Source organism: Sorex araneus, chromosome 1, assembly GCF_027595985.1.
Source record: "Sorex araneus isolate mSorAra2 chromosome 1, mSorAra2.pri, whole genome shotgun sequence".
Taxonomy (NCBI): Eukaryota; Metazoa; Chordata; class Mammalia; order Eulipotyphla; family Soricidae; genus Sorex; species Sorex araneus.
The window spans coordinates 126030376-126052656 of record NC_073302.1 but is presented as its reverse complement, the minus strand read 5'-3'; the positions used below and the strand labels follow the sequence as shown (position 1 = coordinate 126052656).

Sequence of the window (22281 nt, the reverse complement as noted above, 5' to 3'; positions counted from 1 at the left end):
AAGTCCGTGCACCACAAAAGCACACCCCCCACTTTCAAAGACATTCACACAACATATTTTGCCATAGAGGAAGATAAATGTTACAATATCTCCTGAACCAATCAGCAACGCTGCAAGCCTCAAACCAGGAAACCCTTTAAAGTGTAGTAGTTTGAACTGTGCAAGCTTCTGGGGCTCAGCTAGTTTTTGTTCCCTATGCTTGTAGGATGGAAAAACAGATGTGAAGTCCCTCATGGCGAAGTTTAACACCGTGGCCACCCCCACAGAGGACATCCCCATCGTGCCCATCCGACCCTTGAAGATCCCAAAGCAAAATCCTCCCGCTGGAGCCGCGGCTAAAAAGAACTTACTCAGCGCCCAGGGGGAACCCGGCGCCCCTGCAGGACTGAGCAGTGCACCCAAGATTGTGTCTCCCAAGCCCCCTGTGGGGGTGAAGCCTTCAGAGGACAAGCCTGACAGGGAAGCCAAGCCCCCGTTACTCAAGCCCACCGGAGTAGGCCAAAGATTTGCAACCCAGGGCAACACGGCCACTAGAGATGCCGAGGGGAAACCTGGATTTCCAAAACCATCCCCCAAGCCCACCCACCTGCCCAAAGAAGATTACAAACCTGGGTTCCCTCAGCCTCCCGGGAACAAGCCTTCATTTCCTGGGCTTGGCCCAAACCATGACCTGCCGCCACCAGGCCTGAAGCCCAGGTCCAACACTTTTGCCCAAGAGAATGAACAGAGAGCGGGATTCCCCAAAGCCGGCGGGGTGAAGAGCAGGTTCCTGTCAAGCTCCCAGGAGCAGGATGTCAAGCCTCTCTTCCCCAAGCCGGTCTTCCCGAGAGCATCTGTGAATCCTGAACACTGCCATGAAGAGGAGACCCCCGCCAAGAAAGCGTTCCCCAGCCCGGCAGCAGCCAAGTTCAAAGCCGGCCCGGGCAAGACAGTCCAGGAGGAGCCGGAAAATAAAGACCATGGAGGCGAGGGGGCCAGTCCACATTTTCCTGGAGTGGTTCTGAGGCCGGCTGGAAGCAGAGGGCTCCCCAAGAACGCCGAGGACAAAAAGGAAGAGAGGAAGGTGGATGCTGCTAGGAACATCTTCCTGAACAAGATAAACCAGGAGGAGCCAGCCTCAGGGGCGTCTCCCGCCAAATTTCCTAAGACCCCTTCCAAGCTGGTCATAGGAGGGCCCTGGGCCCAAGGGCAAGAAAAGGACAAGGGTGACAACAGCCCAAGCACCCCAAAAAAGAAGCCCCTGCCTCCCTTGCTCACCTTGGGCCCACCTCCACCAAAACCTAGCAGACCCCCACATGTGGACCTGACAAGATTCCTAAAAGCTGCTTCTGCAAACAGTAAGTTTTGGTTTTTTTCTTCTTTGATATTTATTTTGTTCCACAGTTGAGGGCATTTGTGCTTCTGAGGAAACATGCTTTGTTTCTTTTGTTTTATTTTATTTTATTAAAGCACCATGGTTTACAAAGTTATTCATAGCTGAGTAGACATACTGTCACTGTCACTGTCATCCCATTGCTCACTGATTTGCTTGAGTGGGCACAAGTAACATCTCCATCGTGAGACTTGTTGTTACTGCTTTTGGCATGTCGAATTCACCACGGGTAGCTTGCCAGGCTCTGCTGTGTGGGCGAGATACTCTTGGTAGCTTGCCAGGCTTTCCGAGAGGGGTGGAGGAATCGAACCCGGTTCGGCTGCTTGCAAGTCAAACGCCCTCCCACTGTGCTATCGCTCCAGCCCATGAGTAGACATACAATGAGGAAAAACATTCTTAACATTCTTAAAGAAATGGTCATATATTTGATATTGCTGAGTATGTGCTGACATTTCTTAGTGGGAGAAAAGGCAGAACAGCAAATCAGTTTTCTTTTTTTTTTTTTATGTTTCTTTTTTAGCAAATCAGTTTTCAAAGTTTAGTAAATGTTAAAAAAAAAAACCTACTTAGTTCTGTGGAAGCTCTCTGTGAGAAAATTCCTTGGTGGGTTGATTCTGGAGTATAGGGAGAAATAGATCTGATTGATAAGTTGTTTTGCTTCATGATAACCATTTTCCTTCCTTAGTTGGGTTCCAGAATGTTGCATAGGGCTGAGGTGTGTTGCCTTCCCACCACCCAGAAATCAGATGAGGAAACCTCTAATCAGTGGCTCTTAAACAGGAGCATGTGGATATGTCAAAGGGGATTTTGATTGTCACAACTCGAAGGTGTTACTAACCTCTAGTGGCTCAGGGCAGTGATTCTGTTGAGCACAGGGCAAGGCCAGGAGTGCCCTGCACAGCCCTGAGTTGCCCATGCCCAAATGCCAGTAGTTGCAGGAACTCTCTCCGGGTGATTTTCAAAGTTCATAAACTCAAGATAAGTTTCCAAGGTGCTGCATTCAATAAGAGGTAGACAGATTGACAATGGCACATGCTGCCTTCTGCTTCTCTGTTTCTGTTGATCTGTTTCGTAAGGTAGTATGTATTCAGAAAAGTAAGCCGGGCCCCGCATGCAATTATTCTCCTCTGGGCAAATAACATCTACCAGAGATGTTACCACAACCCCATGGCACAAGGTGCAGTTTTGAAACTGAAGACTTGGTAAATATTTGTAACCCTGCATAGTGGCCATAAAAATTTTTGGTCTTGCATAATTGTTATTTTAGCTAAATAATGTGCAACTGTTGTTTATTGTGAGGAGGATGAAGGATACTGACAATCGATCATACCTCAAGTCACTGTGTTCCAGAACTCCTGTCTCTTGCTGCCTCTCCTTCTGGGCCGCTCTCTAAAATACAGAATATCAAGAGACAACAAATCAAGCACAAATGAAATCCAAAACAAAAATACTCATTCCTCTTTCTTTCTCTGTTGCTGTTTGAAATTCTTGGTGGATTTTTGTTTTTTCATTTCTCATTATAAATACATGATACTTATCTTCTTACTGTTAGTTGGAGCCCATAAATAATATGACTAGTAGTTCCTCATATTTGTCATTTCATCAAAGTCTATTGAACCAGAATTTTAGTATTAGTAATTTCCATCATTTAAGAATTATCTTGGGCTGGAGCGATAGCATAGCAGGTAGGGCATAGATAGCCCAGTGGGTAGAGCGTTTGCCTTGCACGCGGCCAACCCAGATTCAATTCCCAGCATCCCATATGGTCCTCCGAGCACCGCCAGGAGTGATTCCTGATTGTGGAGCCAGGAGTAACCCCTGAACATAGCTGGGTGTGGCCCAAAAAGCAAAAAAAAAAAAATTATCTTAACAAATTACAGAACTCCTGCTCACAGTATGGCTAGTTGTATGGAGCTCAGATGCAAAGAAAATATTTCACACAAGCTCCATACCGTCCACCTATTCAACTTACTTGTAAACCATACATTGAATCTAACATAGTGCTTTTCTCTCTTGAGGGGAGGGATAGGGCTTTGGGCCACACCTAGCAGTCTCAGGGGCTACTCCTGGCTCTGGTCTGCGGCTGCTCTTGGCAGTATGGGAAAACCATGTGCTTCCTATAAGCAAACTGGATATACAGTATGCAAGCAATGCCTTAAGCTCTGTACTATATTTTCAACCCAGTATGGTGCTTTTCTAAACATGCAGCTAATCACTTTTTTTTTTTTCTGCTGCAGAACTGTTTTGCCCATGTCAGGATCATTTAAAGTTACAAAAGCATAAACTTAAAAAAAAAAATCCAAATCCAAAATCTCAAAGTGCCCTTTGAACAAATCTTTTCTTTGGTTCCCTTTGGTCCACAGCAGTGGAAGGCTCGCTCCAAGCACGGGCGTGCATACCTCCCCAGCAGAATTTAGGTTGTAAGGACCCTTGGCTTAATGACTCAGGAGTTAGTAGAAACCTGTTGGGTAATGCTCCATCTGTCCCTTTTTCTATCCTGGTTCTTAGTACTGGAAAAAAAACTGATGCTCATTGTCCCATAGGTTAGATATGATAGTCAATTAAACTATCTTCAGAACTAAAGCCAGGTCCAGAAGACATCTCTGCAGAGGGTCCTTGGTAAACTGAGCTGCTCAGTATCTCCTAATGTGGCAATGTAACAGCTCTCCAGTACTTTGCTGGAGAGTTTATATCACCATTTATTTACTTCATTAATTGGTTAGTTTTGCAGTGCTTGGTATCAAAATTCAGAATCTCACACACACATGGCAAGGGTGTGTGTGCATGGTCTATCCACGGACCTTCCTCCTGGCCTTACAGTATCTGGGAACCCAAAGGTTCTTGGGCATCTCTTGCTAGATGTTAACTTGGCTCTAGGACACAGATAATAATTTCCTTCTTAGACTCTGAAGGCCTCATCATTTCTTTCCCTTCACTCTCCTTTCACTTGTCTTCTTCTAAAATAAACCTATTTGGGGGCCAGAGCAATAGTACAGTAGGTAGAACATTTACCTTGCACATGGCCGACCCGGGTTCAATCCCCGGCATCCCATATGGTCCCCCGAGCACTACTAGGAGTAATTCCTGAGTGCAGAGCCAGAAGTAACTACTGAGCAAAGCTGGGTGTGACCCAAAAAGCAAAAAATAAAAAATAAATAAATAAATAAACAAACCTATTTGATAACCGTAGGTTGAAAGCATTTAACTCAGTGTGTGTTACTAGGAGTTCTAGAAAAGAGGACTCTGCTCACACACCTCGAAGAAACCCAGACTTTTTAGAATAATCCCAAATGTTGGCAGCCCACTGTGCACTGGGAATCTGAGACCCAAGTCCCTGAGAAGCAAATTTCAGACACTGTTTCTGGAACAGTTCACAGAATGGACTATTTCCGAATAGAGAAGCTGCCGTGCTCCAGAGTGCTCCAAAGTGCTCCAGAGCACAGACTGGAACTAAGACTCCTCAAAAGGTGGTTCTATTTCAGGTGGCACCCAGGACCTCTGAACCTCCAGGTGCTTGGGGTACACTTTAAGCCTAGTGTCACTCCTCCTTCTAGCTGCAGCTGAGCCATCTGTTTTACCCATCATCTTTTTCCAGGGCGAAACTTCGGAAGAACCCCTGTTAATTAGGCAGCTGACCTGGGTTATCTCTGAGTAGCTGTGAAACTCCCTCCTTTCATCCACACAAGTCTCCATTCATATCTTAGGAGCTCGCTATTCTTCATATTTCTCTGAATTCTTATCTTCTATTCCCAGTTCTTCTAAGGTAAACCAGTTCCTTGGTCTAACCATGCATTTTCTTGAAGATTGGGTTGGGGGTAGGGGGGTTGGTTCTGGTGGGGGAGGGGCCAGTCTCCTGAACCATCATCCTTGCAGGGAGCATCCTTTGTCCTTTATAAAGCCCCGTATTCTTACCCTTTTTTTGTAAGTCATCTACATGGTCTTAAGTTTTCCTGTTCTGCCATTTATTTTTTTTAATTTGCTTTTTGGGGGACCAATCTGAAAGATATTCCTTTTGAAAGTGATTTTCTTTTGTCTACAGTTTCAAAGAAATCTCCATCCTAAGGTTTAAAACACTTAGCCAAGCAAGTCTCTAGCTGTCATTTTATCATCAGTGGGGTTTTGGATTGTTTTGATCTCTTTCACCTGGTGGTGTTCTGGGGCTACTTCCAACTCTGTGCTTGGAAGTAGCTCTGGGCTTATAATCGAACCCAGTCCTCCTGCATGTGACCCACACTCACAGCCTGTTGAGCTACCTCTCATGCTCTGTTATCAACATTTTTTCAGCGACATTCCTTCTTGTCCCCAAGATTTTCTGATTTACGTGTGCAGGGGTCACTCGGTTCCTTTTGACCTGGCTAATGGCTAACAAACATTTGCCAGGGATCAAATTCCAGGTGCAAACATACAAAGAAAACATGTAGTCCAGCCACCTGAGCATAACTAGATATTTAAGTATAATTAAGGAGTCAGAAATATGACACACAAAAAAATCCTTTGACCCCTTTTGGGAGGCGGGTAGGAAGGGGACAGACAGGAATCTCACATGGATCTCGGGCCTTGTTTCCTGTCCCCCAGCCTGGACTCTCAGAGGACCAGTCCCTAATATTTTCCCAAGCCTCCTTCGCTGAGTCTTCAGGTGATGATCTAGGAGGCCTGAAAGAACTTCTAGCTTCCTGAAGGATGCTTCACCTCTGCTAGCTTGTCAAGAGCCCGAGCACTGTCATATTTAAGTCTTTTTCAGCACAGCAGTTTATATTTACACTGGGAGAGCAATAAAATTCTGGATCAGAAAATGAGCCGGGAGCAGAGGAACCCAGAGGCTGATCTGTGGGAAAGGCAAAAATCACTGTCTTTGTGGTTGATGCATTCTCCAAGCAGATTTAGGTGGCAAGGAACGGTTTAGGTAAACAGTTCAATGAGAAGATTTGGGTTTTTTTTGTTTTTTTTTTTTACTTTTGTGCATTTTAGAGGAGAAAAGAAAAATTGGGAAAAAAGAGAGAAGGGTAACAAGGGACTGTAGCTGAGACAGGAGACATGTGCAGATCTAGGAAGATTAGTAAATGATTTTGCATGTGCTATGTCATAAAATTTCTACTGTTCTCTCCCCCACCCCTCAATTTTATTTTTATGAGCCTCTCAGTTAATTTTTTTCCTTTTTTTTTTTTTTGTTAAGCCACAATGAGATACACAGTTACAAAGTTGTTAGTGATCGGGTTTCAGTCATAATGTTCCAACATCTGTCCTTTCACCAGTGTATATTTACCACCACCAATGTCCCGTTCCATTCCACAACATCCCTCTCCCCACTCCGCCTGCCACCTGAGTCTATGGCAGGCATTTTTCTTCTACTTTCTCTCTATCTCTGTCTCTCTGTCTCTGCCTCTCTGTCTCTGTCTCTGTCTCTGTCTCTGTCTCTCTCTCTCTCTCTCTCTCTCTCTCTCTCTCTCTCTCTCTCTCTCTCTCTCGGCATTATGGTTTGCAATACAGATACTGAAAGGTTATCATATATATCCCTTTCAACACTCAGCACTCAGTTCTTGTCTTGAGTCATCATTTCTAATATTGTCATACTGGTCTCTTCTCTATCCTAACAAATTTTTTTTTTAAATTCTGGTCTAGAATTTTTTCCAAAAATAATTCTGGACCAGAATTACTCCAGCACCAACTAGTCTTTTTGCAACACTAGTTCATGCTTACTCATTATATAGGATAACTCCCTGCAGGGTCACTTACAGAAAAGAATATTGCTTCTCTTGATGGAAAGAGAAGTTTCTGTCAGCATAACTGGAATAGAGCCTGTTGTAATCATTCTTCCTGTGGTTCTCTCTCTTCTCTCTTCTCTCTTTTTCTCCATATATGTATATACACACACACACATATATATGTACACACACACACACACACATATATATATGTATATGTATATATACATTTTGGAGCCACAGTCAGCAGTGTTCAGGCTCCCTCCCAGCTCCACACTCAGGGATCACTCCTAGCAATGTTCGAGGCACCCTATAGGGTATCACTTGTCGTCCCGTTGATCTACAATTTGCTCAAGTGGGTGCCAGTAATGTCTCCATTTGTCCCTGTCTCGTGCTAGTGTAGCCCAAAGATACCTGCTTGCTCCAGGAACAGGAAGAGCCTCAAATCCTTCATTCAGGGATTTGACAAAGAAATATGACCATCTAGTTGGTGGGCGGCCACGCGGTCTTCTGAAGTCCCACGTAATCCAGTCAGTAACAGAGCTAGTCCAGACTAGAGCTGTTACCCTATGGGGCACCAAGATAAAGCCCAGGTTGACCATACATAAGGTAAATGCTCTAAACTGTCTTACTATCTCTCCAGTCCCAGAAGTTAGTATATTTTAAAAGTTGCCTGTAGAGGGAAATATGGAAATATATTGCCCAATTGGGGCTGGAGTGATAGCATAGCGGGTAGGGCGTTTGCCTTGCACATGGCCGACCCGGGTTCCATTTCCAGCATCCCATATGGTTCCCTGAGCACGGCCAGGGGTAATTCCTGAGTGCAGAGCCAGGAGTGACCCCTGAGCATCGCTGGGTGTGACCCAAAAAGCAAAAAAAAAAAAAAAAAAGAAAAAGAAATATTTCCAATCAACTGACATTATATCAGCCTTGGGTGATATCAAAGAAGACACAGCCATTTATAACATAAATATTTGGTTTTATAGCACTGACTTATCCTCTAATAAAGTGTAAATTTTATTCTAAGACAATCTACTATCTACCAAATTTGATGGAAATTACATATTGTTAAAACAATGGCATAACCCATAGGGTTAATAGCACTAAAATAAAATTTCAATTTACTTGAGATTGAAAAAAAAGAGAAGTCTACTTCTTAGGTACAATACATGCATCTAATAGTCAAATATATAAAAGTTATTCCTGATTACACAAAATTTTCTTACATGTATAAAAAAAATTTTTAAGGGGGCCAAAGCAATAGGCAGCTAGGGTATTTGCATTGCATATGGCTGACCTGGGTTCAATCCTTGATACTCCATATGGTCCCCCAAGCCCACTAAGAGTGATCCCTGAGTGCAGAGTCAAAGTAAGCCTGAGCACCATGGGGTGTGGCCCAAAAACAAAGCGAAAGAATATTTAATCAGAAGGGTAAATTGTGGCAAAGATGCAAATCATAATTGATTTTTCTAATAAAAGGAGGGTCTTTCCTTCACAAATCAGCTAAACTAATGTTCAAGTATAGTCATATAAAATCCTTTTTTGCATGATTTTCATTTCTAGAATATTTAATTGCCTCTAAAGTATCATTTCATGAAAACTGTTTCTCAATATGATGGGTTTATATGTTACAAAGCACCTCTTGGTCCAAATTTGTTTCAAAACAAAATGAAATTAACTTTTGTAAGACAAGAATAATTCCAGTTACTGAAGGAATAAGTTTATGCCTTTGGAGCAGAAATCTAGCTATTTTTACACAAATACCTGGAAATTTCCTATCCTTGGAAGGAAAGCACAATTATGATAATCCAGTGTCCAAACCGCAGAAAATTATATAAAACAGCAGATTATTTGCTTGTTTTTTCAATACCTAAAAAACAAGAGAAAACAGCTCAAAACTTGTATGTAGTGGGTGTATTTCACTACTATATTAATCAGTAGTAAATAGATAAACAAAAAAGCCATATTTCTCCTCATTTAAGCTGCTTCTAAGAAATAAATATTCACTTTATTTTGTCTAGCATATCAAGGGTAGGGAAAAAAATTTAAGACAGTCAATAGCCATAGATACTATCAGAAGAATGCAACTGAGATGAGGCATCTGGTTATATTTAAAAAATCTAAACAGAAAACCTATGAGGTTTCTCTTCCTCCAAAGTGAGAATTTGGGCTGTAGAATCAGCTGTTTGTGTTTATTGTAACAGTCTGCCTCTCTCTACAGCTGCACCGTTGTACTCCACAATGGCCTTTTCAGCCGAAGGCCAGTGTCTGCCAACTGAGTGGCAGTAAGGCTATTGTGGCAAGCCAGGGCACAGTCGAGTTTCTTTTTCATCTTTTGTGACACCTCACTCTTCCCTGGATTTTCTTATTCGTCTCGGAGCATCTAGATCACTCATCTAATTATATGGTGATATGATTAGCATCACCCAATGACTAGAAAGTCTTTTTTTTTTTTCAAGTGCAGTTTTCTGTGAAAGAAGCTAAGTTCGCAAAACGCATTTCAGTTGTTCATTTTACTCTAAATTAAAGCGAATAGTCTAAGGCCCACTACTAGGCATTTAACAAGCAGGACACCGCCCCCGCTTGCAGGAAGAGGCAAGTCTGACTTCTCCAATGCTGCAAATTCCTGGTTGTGTGGAGAAATGAACTATGATCTGACAGACGGACAAGCAACCAGCTCAGGTTTCAGGATTTTAGGTCTCTAATCTGTTAGAAACTCCTGCTTTTCCCCACTAACACGAAGTTGTTATCTAATTTGGATGAACTGTTGCAAGGTGAGGGAGTTGGTTAGGGCTGCTTTTATAAAAATACCACACGCTGGGTGCCTTCTAAACAACATAAATATATTTTCACAGTTCTGGAGGTTGAGAAGTCCAAGATCAAGGTCCCCGCAGATTTGGTGTCTGCTGAGAGCCCACTTCCTGGTTCATAGATGACTGTCTTCACTGAATGGTGGGAGGGGTGAGGCATTCTCACCTCTTGGGATCTCTTCTAGTTCCATTCAGGAGGGTGCCATATGCTAAACGCCCCACTTCTATGCCGCCATCAATGAATTGGGTTGGGGGGGATACAAATATCCAGTCTCTAGCTGATTGGACAGGCCACAAAGCCTAGGAGATGACACTCCACCACTCTCCTGACCATCTTTCCCCTCCTTTCCCCCCATTTTGTTCTTTACTCTCATCTTCTTTTCCCTTCTTCCCGACCATTGCTAAATATCTTTCCTTGCAGTCAGTTAAGCAAAATTCACAAACTATGCTGAACTTTATATAAAGGAGGCAGGGCATTTAAAGAAGTCACCAAAATTTGAATTATTATTTTTTTTTTTGCTTTTTGGGTCACACCCAGCAATACTCAGGGTTACTCCTGGCTCTGCACTCAGGAATTACTCCTGGCAGTGCTCGGGGGACTATATGGTATGCTGGGAATTGAACCCGGGTGGGCCACGTGCAAGGCAAATGCCCTACCCGTTGTGCTATCGCTCCAGCCCCCAAAATTTGAAATATTAAGAGCCTAGAGAATTGCAAACATCAATATAATTTTGAATTGGAAAGGCTGTTCCATGAAAAAATCTATTGGTGTCCTCCTTAGAGAATCTAGATGAAGTTCATTCCCATCCACCAGTCTGTATTTTATGGGAAAATTAAATGCTCCCTACAGGCAAACAATACATGACTAAGTGGCTTGGATTCTGAAGGTCCCTCTGGCTTTCAGCTCCTGCTTCCTCTAACTTGGATCAAAGAATTGCCTCCCTGTCTCTGTGTCATACATCAGTCACACAACCAAGACTTGGCTCCTTCTCTGAATTTCCAATGCAAACTGCTCATTGCAGTCATTTGTGTTCTTGACAAGCTTCCCTGTCTGTGTGCTGACAGAGGAGTCAGCATGGTTTTGTGATGAGAAACTTAAAGTGGAATATTGGCAACCGTCAGTCTTCCAAAGCACTGGGTGTTTTATTGCTTGACCTCTTCTTGCTTTCCTCATTCCTTTGACCTCTCGCTCCCAACAGTAAAGTAAAATGAGTAAAGCATTCTCTATTTTCTCATTCAGAATAGTTCAGCTGGCTCCCAGTCCAAACCATAAACTCTGCTGTTTCCTTCATTTGCCTATACACCAAAATTTCTGAAGGAATAGTCTTGAGGGAGGAAATTTGGTGTTGATAGCCATTGAATTTCTGAAAACAAAGTACCAATGAATAAAACACGTGCAGGAGTTTGATCGATCCACAGGATTATGGGAATAGAATTGCTCCAAATTGGTGTGAGAGTCAGATTGTTTCATCCTCTTGTCTAATTTTAGTGCCTAATAAGCAGATGTCATTAAAAACTGTAAGTGCTAGAAACTAGCTTGCTTCTACCCGATGTGTGATTTAAAAATTTCATGTTTGTCCCCAACTCCCCGAGTTAAAATATTACAAGGACAATCATTAAAAACTAACATCCCTTACCAGTCTTCTTAAGACATTGTGACATTAAACGGCCCTCTAGTGAGAAAGATGGTCCAAGTGGTTAGACAAAGTGGTGGACATTTTATATTATTTCAGAGAGAGCAAAGAGGATTTGGGCCACAGCCAAAGGTATTCAGGCCTGACTCCTGGCTCTGTGCTCAAGTATCACATCTGGCAATGCTCAGGAGATCATCTATGGTACTAGGGACCAAATCTGGTTAGGCTGCATGTTTGGCAATATCTTACCTACTGCACTATGTTTCCAGGCTGGATACTCAGAAAGAGCAGTAGGACACCAATCTTGAGACTTAGCCATACAAAGGGTCTTATACTCAAAATATCATAAGAAATTTTCTAATTCAGGAAATCTAAGTGGGCACCCAAGAATCAATACCATTCAGTGTACCTAGGGCCGACTGTTTCTAGACCACTTAAAGAAGCACTGCTGATGATGGTGCAGGGAAAGGGAAGGGAGAGGGTGGGGAGGGGGAGGGTTAGTTTTTGTTTGTTTGTTTGTTTGTTTGTTTGAAATGAATCACCGAGAGATAGTCCATCACAAAGTTATTCATGACTGGGTTTCAGTCATACAAAGTTCCTTCCACCCTCTACCCCAGTCCCAACCCTCTACTCCACCCACACCTCATCTGTCTCTGTGGCAGGCACCTTCCATCTTCTTCTTCTTCTTCTTCTTCTTCTTCTTCTTCTCTCTCTCTCTCTCTCTCTCTCTCTCTCTCTCTCTCTCTCTCGCTCTCGCTCTCGCTCTCTCTCTCTCTCTGTTCTTTTGCGCATTATGGTTTGCAACGGGGGAGTGGGAGTGGGGGTCAGCTTTGGAGATACAAGGTGGTGGGTTGGGGGAGATAGCCCATCCCAACCCCAAGAGAGCCTGGAGATTTCAGTCACAGAACCTGCATACCTAAACTTTCAGCAGATTAATATCTTGGTTAGGTCCATCCCCAAATGATGGAGTCCAGCCTGGGGAACTGTTGCAAGGTGAGGCAGTCAATTAGGGCTTGGATCAGGGAAGAAAGTGACTGCCAGGGGCTCTGCATGGGTACGCACTGGCAAACCCACCCCATCCTCCCATGCAACCCTGTTTTTACATCCTTGCAAGGGTCCAAGATTAACTGTGGCTTCTGTTCTCTTTCAAGATTTATTTATGGGTCTCTGAAGCAAGCCGGATAAATGAGCTTGTACGACTGAGCCTGGGGTGTTTCGTGGGTGTGGCTCCCACATACCTAACTTTTGGTGGTTTACTTTCTCAGGAAACGATTGAGTTGTTAAAATCTGGCCAGAGGCACAGGGGCGACTGGGGGTGGGGAGTATCAGGAAGCCTGTGGGCACCATCAGGCTGCAGATTCACTTGCCACGTGAGTCCAAGTTGACCTGCGGGCAGCACTGTGTCTCCTGGACCCTGCAGGGACCAGGACTGGCCCCAGGGCCGCTGCAGTACGCAGCGTGGGCACTCTGGGTGGGCTGCAGCCCGCAGTCCAGCAGCACCTCATGGGCCGCACGCCCCCACCTTTGGTCTCCAGACATTTGGCGCTGAGGGAGGTCTTCATCCATAATATGCTGTGTGCCGCACCGGCTGGTCTGGGGAGGAAATGGCGTGGGGCCACCCGGCCCCATGGTGGGTACCTTGAGCCTTCTCAACTCTGAGATCTCAACACCTGTGTGCCGTCACTCTGAAGAGATGTATTCAGGCCCCTTAAGACTTTGTTGGCTTGCTCGGGATGACAGAGGCGTGCTGAAAGTAGATCACACACGATGGCCACTTAGTACCTGTATTGCAAACCGTAACACCCAAAAGGAGAGAGAAAGAGGGAATGTGGGGGGCTGGGGTGGGGATGGCAGGAGGGATACTGGGAACATTGGTGTTGGAGAATGGGCACTGGTGGAGGGACGGGTGATTGATCATTGTATGACTAAAACATAATCACGGAAGTTTGCGAGTCTGTAACTGTATCTTACGGTGACTCATTAAAAACAAACAAACATACAAAAAACTCTGTTGCCACTGGTTTTGTTTCATGGCGCTCTCCCTGAGGCAGAATACCCAAGGGGCACCCACGTTGCCTCAGGCAGAAATTTTGAGGCTCTGCTGGCTCTTCGGCAAGCTGAGAGGAGCCGTCCTCCCGAGCGTGACCTGGGACCTTCATTAGTATACCGGGCTAGGCGTTTTTGGCCTGCAGATATTAAGAAACTATTCCGAAGAAATGTTACCACACTGGGAAGTCAGTGATCTCATCAAACATGGAAATGAGCTTGGGACCTATTAAGTAATCAGGTTGTATCCTAGGATCAATATTACAATTTTCTAATTTAAGGAAAGTCCAAAGGTGCTATTCAAGTACCTAATACCTGGGTCTCAGAGTCCTACCATTTCTTTGCTCTTTTAGGCTTAAGCCTTTAGTTGTTAGACCGTTCAGTAGTGTAGGTGTTTCTGAGTGTTGTCTGAACAGACCCTCAAAGATGGTAGCTTTTTCACTGCTACAACCATTTGTGGTTCAACCATCCAGCTGTCCCGAGCTTCAGCCCAGAGAGACACGGTGTCTACCCAACTGAACATCTGTAACCAAGGACTCTTGTCACTCTTGCCCTCTTTTTCCTTTCTTCCTTTTTTCTATTCTATTCTAACTTTTTTATTGTTTTTCTCCCCTCTGCCCTGCAGTGATCTGCTGTTTAGTTCACGATAGTGTTCGTCACATGACATATGTAATGACTGTTCATTACATAAAAGTCCACACTTAGTGGACAATACTCAGGCATAGAAAAAATATGAAAGTACTGGTATCAATAGACTTATTTGAATAAATGTGTATTACTGGTAGAACCACTATGGTTCTCCTGTCCATGACTCTTCTCTTAGGAAGTCCCCATGGCTCTTGGTGGTAGCCCTCCTTTCCCCCAAATTGACCAGGGGTTCAGAGGATGAACAGAGTGCAGAATTGAAAACACTATGACCTTCTATGCTCTGAGTATAATTAGAGCCCAATGACAACATAATACCATCCTAGTTACTCCACAGGCAGATAACTCATCTGAGTACTCTCTTTTATATTTTTTCATCAACATCTACCATATTAACTAACTAATCTTCAAAATTAGACCATGTTCATATAGTCCTTCAAAGAAATTAGACCAGTGCAAAAGAAAGCCTGGCAGCTGTTATAAAACTTAGGGTACTTTTCCTCTACCTTGTTTTTTCATGGGTCTTTAAAGGTAATGTGAATCTGAAGAAAAGCAGTCACAAGTTCTGATATTACCGACAGATTCTTTCATTGATGAGCTTACTGATAAAAAAAAAAGAAAGAAAAAAGAGGGTAGATGTGACTTTGATAAAAGCAAGTATTTTTTTCAAGCTTATTTCTGTGTTTCTGTAAACTGGAAACTTTCTTTTTCACCTGACTGTGAACTTGATAAGAAAGCTTGCAGAAACCCCTGTGAAGACTTATTGATCCATGAGAAGATGTACTTTAAAGATAGAGCATGTTCTTTATTGTTAATAAAGTGAGAACTTACACAATTATTTTCCATTGGGGAGAGTTCAGAGCAGGGAGTTTGTTGTCCAGAATATAATCTCCTGTTGGGTAGAAGTGTAACACCCCCACTCCTCACCCCTACCCCCAACCACCTGCTAGCCCTATCCCTGCTTCATTTTGCTGTGGACCCTGGCACCCTGCCTGTCCCCAACACCCTAGTATGTGTGGTGCTCCATCTCTGCTCTGGCATTTTCTTTAGGCTTCTATTTTATTTTCAACTGATTTCTCTTCAAATCTGTTGGTGGGGGGAGAGGTTTGGGTCACACTGGAGAGTGCTCAGGGTTTACTCCTGTTTCTGTGCTCAGGCATGACTCCTAGAGCTGCTCAGTGGACAAAGTGTGGTACCCGGGATCAAACCTGGGTCAGCTGCATGCAAGGCAGGTGTGTCTTAACTGCTGTACTGTTTCTCATAGCCCTCGAGTCTATGATTCCTGGTGGCCTCTGAGCCACCATGGGTTTGTTCCCTCTCTCTGTCTCTCTCTGCAGAAAAGAATTTTGCCTTAAATTCCATATTTAAGGTAAAAACTCTTAACAACATATAAACCAGAACCAAAGTTAACTCATTTTACTTATATTGTTTTCCATTTAATGGAATATGAATATGTAAATTAAATTTGAGACAGATATTAACTAATTTTGTATAAAATGTTATTATTCAGTCACAACACTTATGCAGTTTTTGCTTTGGGGAGGGAACTCGTTTATTTCATGCATTGAACAAATATCTCTGCATATCAATACAATTACTTTTCTCTCAAATTATGAAATACACACATTTACTTTTAAAAGTCACCCCAGTGAGCTGATAAAACTTACGACATCATTATAAAGCAGAAAGGTTGAAGTATAAGCCCAATTCTCACAGTCTAAAAGTATATTCTGCAAATGAGAAATTTCTTGTTCTATTAATTGCATTTATGATCCAAAGTGGAAATTTTTTAGGAATTTATTTAAAAAGCAGGAACATTTAAAATTTCAGTAGTCAGTGAGTATATATAGAAAAGAGATATTCTAAATTTTATTGCATAATCATTTAGAATTTTTTAGTGTAATTTCACCAAAATACCTATTTAACTTTGCTTTCAAATTTTCAGATTTTAATTTACTCTTAAAATGACTTAAATATTCTACAATTCTGTTAACTTAAGTACACCCTTTGTGGAAGAAAACTCTTAAAATATTGTTTTAGCTCAAATATTTGAACTGTTTGTTATTTTAACTTTTTGTTATTCTCTTACAAGTACAGCATTACCAAATGTTTCAGACTTCACTGCATTGTATAACTTACCTCAAAACCTTGGCAACTATCTACTTTAGATAATTTTATAAACAATGTGATCACATTTTTTGATATGGCCCCAAAATTAGCCGAGAAAATTAGTTTTTAATTTATTACTGTTCTTTCTAGAAATTGAAAGTAGGTTTTTCTCCTGAGTTACTCAGTAGAACTGGCTTGTCATTATTTGAAGTTCATTTTTATCCTCTCAAAATAACTCACCTGCTATCTATTACAAAATCTCCTTTCAACCATCATTTCACCAGGCACAGTTCCTCCCACTGTGGTCTGTAAACCAGGCACAGTAGAATGGGCTTAGAAACTTTTTAAAATTCTAAATAACTGTTCCATCCCCCAAGCCCAACCACACCATTGTTCCCTTTCTGAATCAGAACTTCTGGTTCTGGGACCTACGTCGTTCTAGTCTCAATTATTTTCCCATGAGATCTTTATGCATACTGACAACTGAGAGGGAAATGAACTCAAATTCACCCTTCTTTTTAATATGCATATGAATAAAATATATATTTTCGGGGGGGGGGTTTCCAATCCAGAGCTTCACACATGGAAGAAAAACATTCTCATTGTACCCATCTTGACCCCATCTTTAAAATGACCAATACTTAAAAATAGTTTCTAGTCTAAACCAGTTTTATTTTTGTTTTTTGTTTTTGTTTTTGTTTTTGCTTTTTGGGTCACACCCAGCAATGCTCAGGGGTTACTCCTAGCTCTGCACTCAGGAATTACCCCTGGTGGTCCTTGGGAGACCATAAGAGATGCTGGGATTTGAACTCGGGTCGGCCTCGTTCAAAGCAGATGCCCTACTGGCTGTGCTATCACTCTAGCCTCTAAACCAGTTTGTTTTAAGCAGTTTTTGTAGCTGGTTTTCCTTGGGGAACTTGAATGAAGGACTGGAGGGGTGGAAGTATTAAGGCTAAGGGCATCCTGTAAACCACAAAGTTGGACTAGACTTTTCAGACCATCTGGGCTGGCCTCAAGTGCCACTGGAACTTTCAGTATCTGGCAGTTTCCTTTTGCAGTGCACAGTAAACTTTTTGACAGTTCTCATTCTCCCTTTGTGCACGGGATTAAAGTCAGTCCTCATGCTAGAATCATGTACTTTTAAGATTGGTTCTAAGGCCAAAAGACAGAGGGTATGGTACTTGCCTTGCAAGCACCCGCTGGGGTTCGATCCCTGGCATCACATACCACTATTCTGACCTTCAGATACCTTAAATTTTGGCTCCAAATGTTCACCCTAGTTGGAGTCTGTGATGAACTAGTTTGCATGAACGTGATGGTGCTAAAATAGCTCAGTTTTCCCTTGTCACTTAGATGAGCCACACTAACCCAGTTAAAATGATGTGCATGACCTGAGTCTCTTTGAAGGTTTTTCATCTAACTGAAATGTACATTAGACAAAGTTAAGCTTCAGACTGAAATGAATGCATTTATTTTTAGTGCACCTGCATAGTACCCTTGGGAGTTCCCTCAATTTGTTTTAAAAGTACATGATGATGGTGTAGTAAATTTTGCACGTGTGCGCGCGAGAGCACATACACACACACAAACTTGTATTTGCCACCTATTTTTAGTCAAGTCAGTATTTCTTGATGAACAACTTGGCAAATGGGATTGCAACTGACAGAATGGAATAAGAGAAGTAAAATATTGAACTAAGGTGGAAGATAAACCCGATAGGCCATGTTACAAGCTTGAGACTTTTGCCTAAATATAGCAACTGATGCTTGGGAAGGATTGTTCTAAAAACTGTAAGAAGAAACAGGAGACCTTAGCATTATGAGAAGCAGGACTCTGAACTAGAAATGCAGAGAGAGAAGATGGGTCTGAAAGACACATGAAGTAGAAAATTATGGGTTAGCTAAGTGGGGAAGGCCATGATTTTATTCTGAAGGTGTTCAATTAGAAGAGTATTTGATATGTCAAATACTTAATAAGCTCTGGAGCTCATTAGAGCTACAGTGCTCTCTCTATAGTATTGATACTCCAGTTTGTCTCTTGGAACCCACATCTCTTCTATTTTTACCTTTCTTTCTTGTTGTTGTTGTTGGTTTTGTTTTAAATATTTGTGTTTTGTTTTAAACACATCCAGTAATTCTGGTTACTCCTGGCTCTATGCTCAGAGGCCACTCCTGGTAGTGCTTAGGGGAACCATATGGGATGACAGGGATCAAACCCTGGTCAGCTGTGTGCAAGGCAAGTACCCTACCCACCATACTACCACTCCAGTTCCTGTTTTTATTTTTCTGGTATATTATTATTGAGGCATATCCAATACGCACGGGTAGCTTGCCAGGCTCTGCCGCGCAGGCTCGATACTCTCAGTAGCTTGCCGGGCTCTCCAAGAGGGGCGGAGGAATCGAACTCGGGTCAGCCACGTGAAAGGTGAACGCCCAACCGCTGTGCTATAGCTCCAGCCCAAAAACAGTAACAATAAGTCTCTCAATGAGAGACGTTACTGGTGTCCGCTTGAACAAATAGATGAGCAACGGGATGACAGTGACAGTGACATATTATTATTGAGACCTATATTGTCCATTTTCTATAACCACTGAGTACAGGTAGCTATTTAATAAAATTTAAAATTTAGCTTTGTGGTCAGCTAAAATTTAAAACTTGAATAACCACAATAGTCATTCTAGCATAAAACAAAAACAGGCATTGAACATGTCTAACGAGCCAGAATATTCTACTTGACAGTACTCGTTTAATAACCTGCTACAACCTCAGTTCCTCCAACTCCAAAACCAAACCAACATTTCCCACAGTATCATACAAATTAGAATCTAGATGGTGAACGTTTATTTCTGTGCCTAGATGCTTGTTTGTTGAGTTCCATGAAAGCAAAGGCCCTTGTCCCAGTCAAGCTCAGATTCCCCACAGTCAGCAAAATGCATATGTAAAATTGTACTGGTTGCATGAATAACTCAGTGATTCAATACCAGAAATTCTCTTCCAGAAATTTAAATAACCATATATGAAATTTCTTGGTTTAAACTGACAAAATAGCTCTGAAACATTCAAAATATGAAGTAATATATTCTGGTTTATAAGATTGCTTTTGGAAAAAGGGACACACAAAAATATCAGAGTTGGGGGAAAATACTTGAATTTATCACCCACCATTATAACATAAGCAAAATAGAAGCAAGAGGGGAGAGAAATAAAACGGCATCTCTCTAGTTGCCTTGGGCCCCAACTCTACTCAGTTTCAACTGGCTCGACAGTTAGTGGCTGATACCTACCTCTGTTTCTCACTTCATGAAGACAGCAGCACATATTATTGCTTCCATCTCTCAGATGTCCTGCCCAGAAAAGGCCAGGATACCTGGCCAGAAAACCATCGTGGTGGTGAGGGTTCTGCCCACATGGTCTTCCTGGGACTGGTCATGTCACGATAGGGACTTTTCTGAGAGTCTGGGCCAAGTCTCATCCTGTGTATTCTCATCAAGAGCATTCTCATGTCTCACACATCAGAACAGGAAATATGACTGGAATAGTAGGCCAGCGCCGATGGAGGGCCCCCAAAATAATGTGGTGCATGAGAATAGAAAAGGACAAGAGAGGCAGAGCCTGAGTAGAAGCCCACCCATCCCTTTTTCCCCTAGCATGAGAGGCTTGACCTAATTTTCCAACGTGTGCACTAGGAAAAAGGAAATAGTAGGTCAGGAATGATGGTCTTGACATGCTGGACCTATGAGGAATGATGCAGGCGGTGGGTGGAAACAGTCACTTACTGAGCTCTAAGCATATCTGTGGACTGTGCAGAGAGCAGCCCCAAAGAAAAAGTACCAATCAGACCAGTGAGAGAAGAAGAGAAAGATATCAGAGCTGGCGGAGAATACATAAATGCATGGAAGCATCTGGATAGAAGGGAGAAAGTGGTAGTTTGGTGCAATGAGCTTTTAGCATGAGGGGAAGAAGCAGTGAGGAGTGGGAAGTAAACTACTGTACAGATTACGCAACTCCGTCCCCCGTAAAGTACACACCCCACATAACCCTTTTATTCTAAAAAGAGAAAAGAAGGTCTTATCTCCTTTTCTGCATGACCCAATGTTTCCCACGCATCAAAAGGGATTCAAACCAACTAAACAGATCCTGGAATAACATTGTTTAGTTACCCTCTTAGTGATAGCACACTGGGTAGAACATTTGCCTTGCACTTGACCGACCCAGGTTCGATTCTGCCATCCCTCTCGAGAGACTGGCAAGCTACCGAGAGTATCCCGCCCACACGGCAGAGCCTGGCAAGCTACCCGTGCCGAATTCGATATGCCAAAAACAGTAGCAACAAGTCTTACAATGGGGACGTTACTGGTGCCCGCTCGAGCAAACTGATGAACAATGGGAGTACAGTGTTGCAGTGCTTGCTGAGAAAAAGCAATTTAGTTAGACATTTTTCAAACTGACATTATTTAAGGACTTGCTTTTGTTATTCATTTGGCTGTAACGGCGGCAATTTCTAAGAATATAAAGACAATAAGAAAAGACTTACTGTTCTGTGGTCAGGTCAAATTTACACACTTGAAGCTGAGTTATCTGTGTAAGAATCCCAGTTCTGCCTGCCACCTCGGCGCTATCAGACTGAGCAAGCTAATAACTAGTACTTAATTCACACCTACACCTGAGGAAAAATAATGCTCCCTATCTCCCTATCTCCTAAGGTTAGGGAGGAATTCCGTGAATATTTTCAATAAGCAGAATTTTGAGAACAGTGATAGGTATGTGGCAAGCACTCTACACAGGTGACCTATTTTTATTTATTTATTTATTTATTTATTGCTTTTTGGGTCACTTACTCCTGGCTTTACACTCAAGAATTACTCCTGGCAGTGCTTGGGGGACCATATGGAATGCCAGGGATTGAACCCGGGTTAGCTGCGTGCAAGGCAAACACCCTACCCACTGTACTATCGCTCCTGCCCCAAAGGTGACTTGTTATTAGGGATTGCAAAATCTCCTGCTAACTAGTGGAACCTTTTTTTTTTTTTTGACCCTTTTAAGTTCTGCCTGTGTTCTCCCCAATCCCCGGCACAGAACCTAGTTACCCAGAATGAAGTATGTCATCTGTCTCCCCCTCAAGCCCCCCCAAAGCTAGGTGACCCAGGAGGGACTGTGGCCCAAGAAGGCCTGCAAGAGGGAAGTGTGGTTCTAGAAGTCAATGGTGTGCCATTGATGACAGGAATGATATGGACATTCTGAACCTGCTCCTTGAGACCCATCAGCCCCTGTCCCTGAAGCTGACAGTGGCCCCGGCCTCGCCAGTCCAGGACTCAAAGGCCTGGATGTCCCGGGCGGAGGATGAGTTGAGAAAGTAGAAACAAGAGTTGACTCCAGGTGGACATTTGCAGTGGGAGGCACCTTACATGCTTAGACACCAGAGTGGGGTGGGGGGTGGGAGGGAGTCTATAAAATGAGCAGTTTTTTGAGTGCTCCACAGTATGGCATGTTTCCTAAAAAGAGAGTGTGCCTAAGGTTCTGGGGAAAAAAATGATCAGATACCTTTCAGAAAAACAATAGTAATATATTGGGATATTTGAGGAAAACAAAGCTATCTTATTATATGCAATGGTGAAATCCCAAGCAATATTTTGTAAAGACTAAAAAAATTTAAAAATCCCTTTCTTTTGTTTTGTTGTGGTTTCTATTTTTTTTTTATTATGGTGAGATACAGTTGCATAGTTGGGTTTCAGTCATCACTTCACCAGTGTCCATTCCCTACCATCATAACGTCCCCAGTTTCCCTCCCGTGAACCCTCACCCCCGGCCCCACCTGCCTTTTAGCCCCTGTTTTTATCATAAACCTAATTTATAGCATTTTTATAATATTTTAACCTTGGTGTAGTTAAAAACAACAACAACAACAACATCTAAGGATCTGCCAGAAAGATAAGCACAAGAATTTAGATCTTGCAAATGCAGCC

At 42.7% G+C, this 22281-nt stretch overlaps 1 protein-coding gene across 1 annotated transcript in view; it reads left to right on the top strand.

The window, feature by feature from the left end:
• Positions 1 to 211: 211 nt before the first annotated feature.
• FYB1 (FYN binding protein 1) overlaps positions 212 to 22281 on the top strand; it is a 94160-nt gene continuing 72090 nt past the window's right edge. Inside the window, exon 1 of the mRNA XM_055143206.1 lies at positions 212 to 1337. Coding sequence (XP_054999181.1) covers positions 233 to 1337 — 1105 coding nt within the window. The 5' untranslated portion in view covers positions 212 to 232. The remainder of the gene's footprint in view (positions 1338 to 22281) is intronic.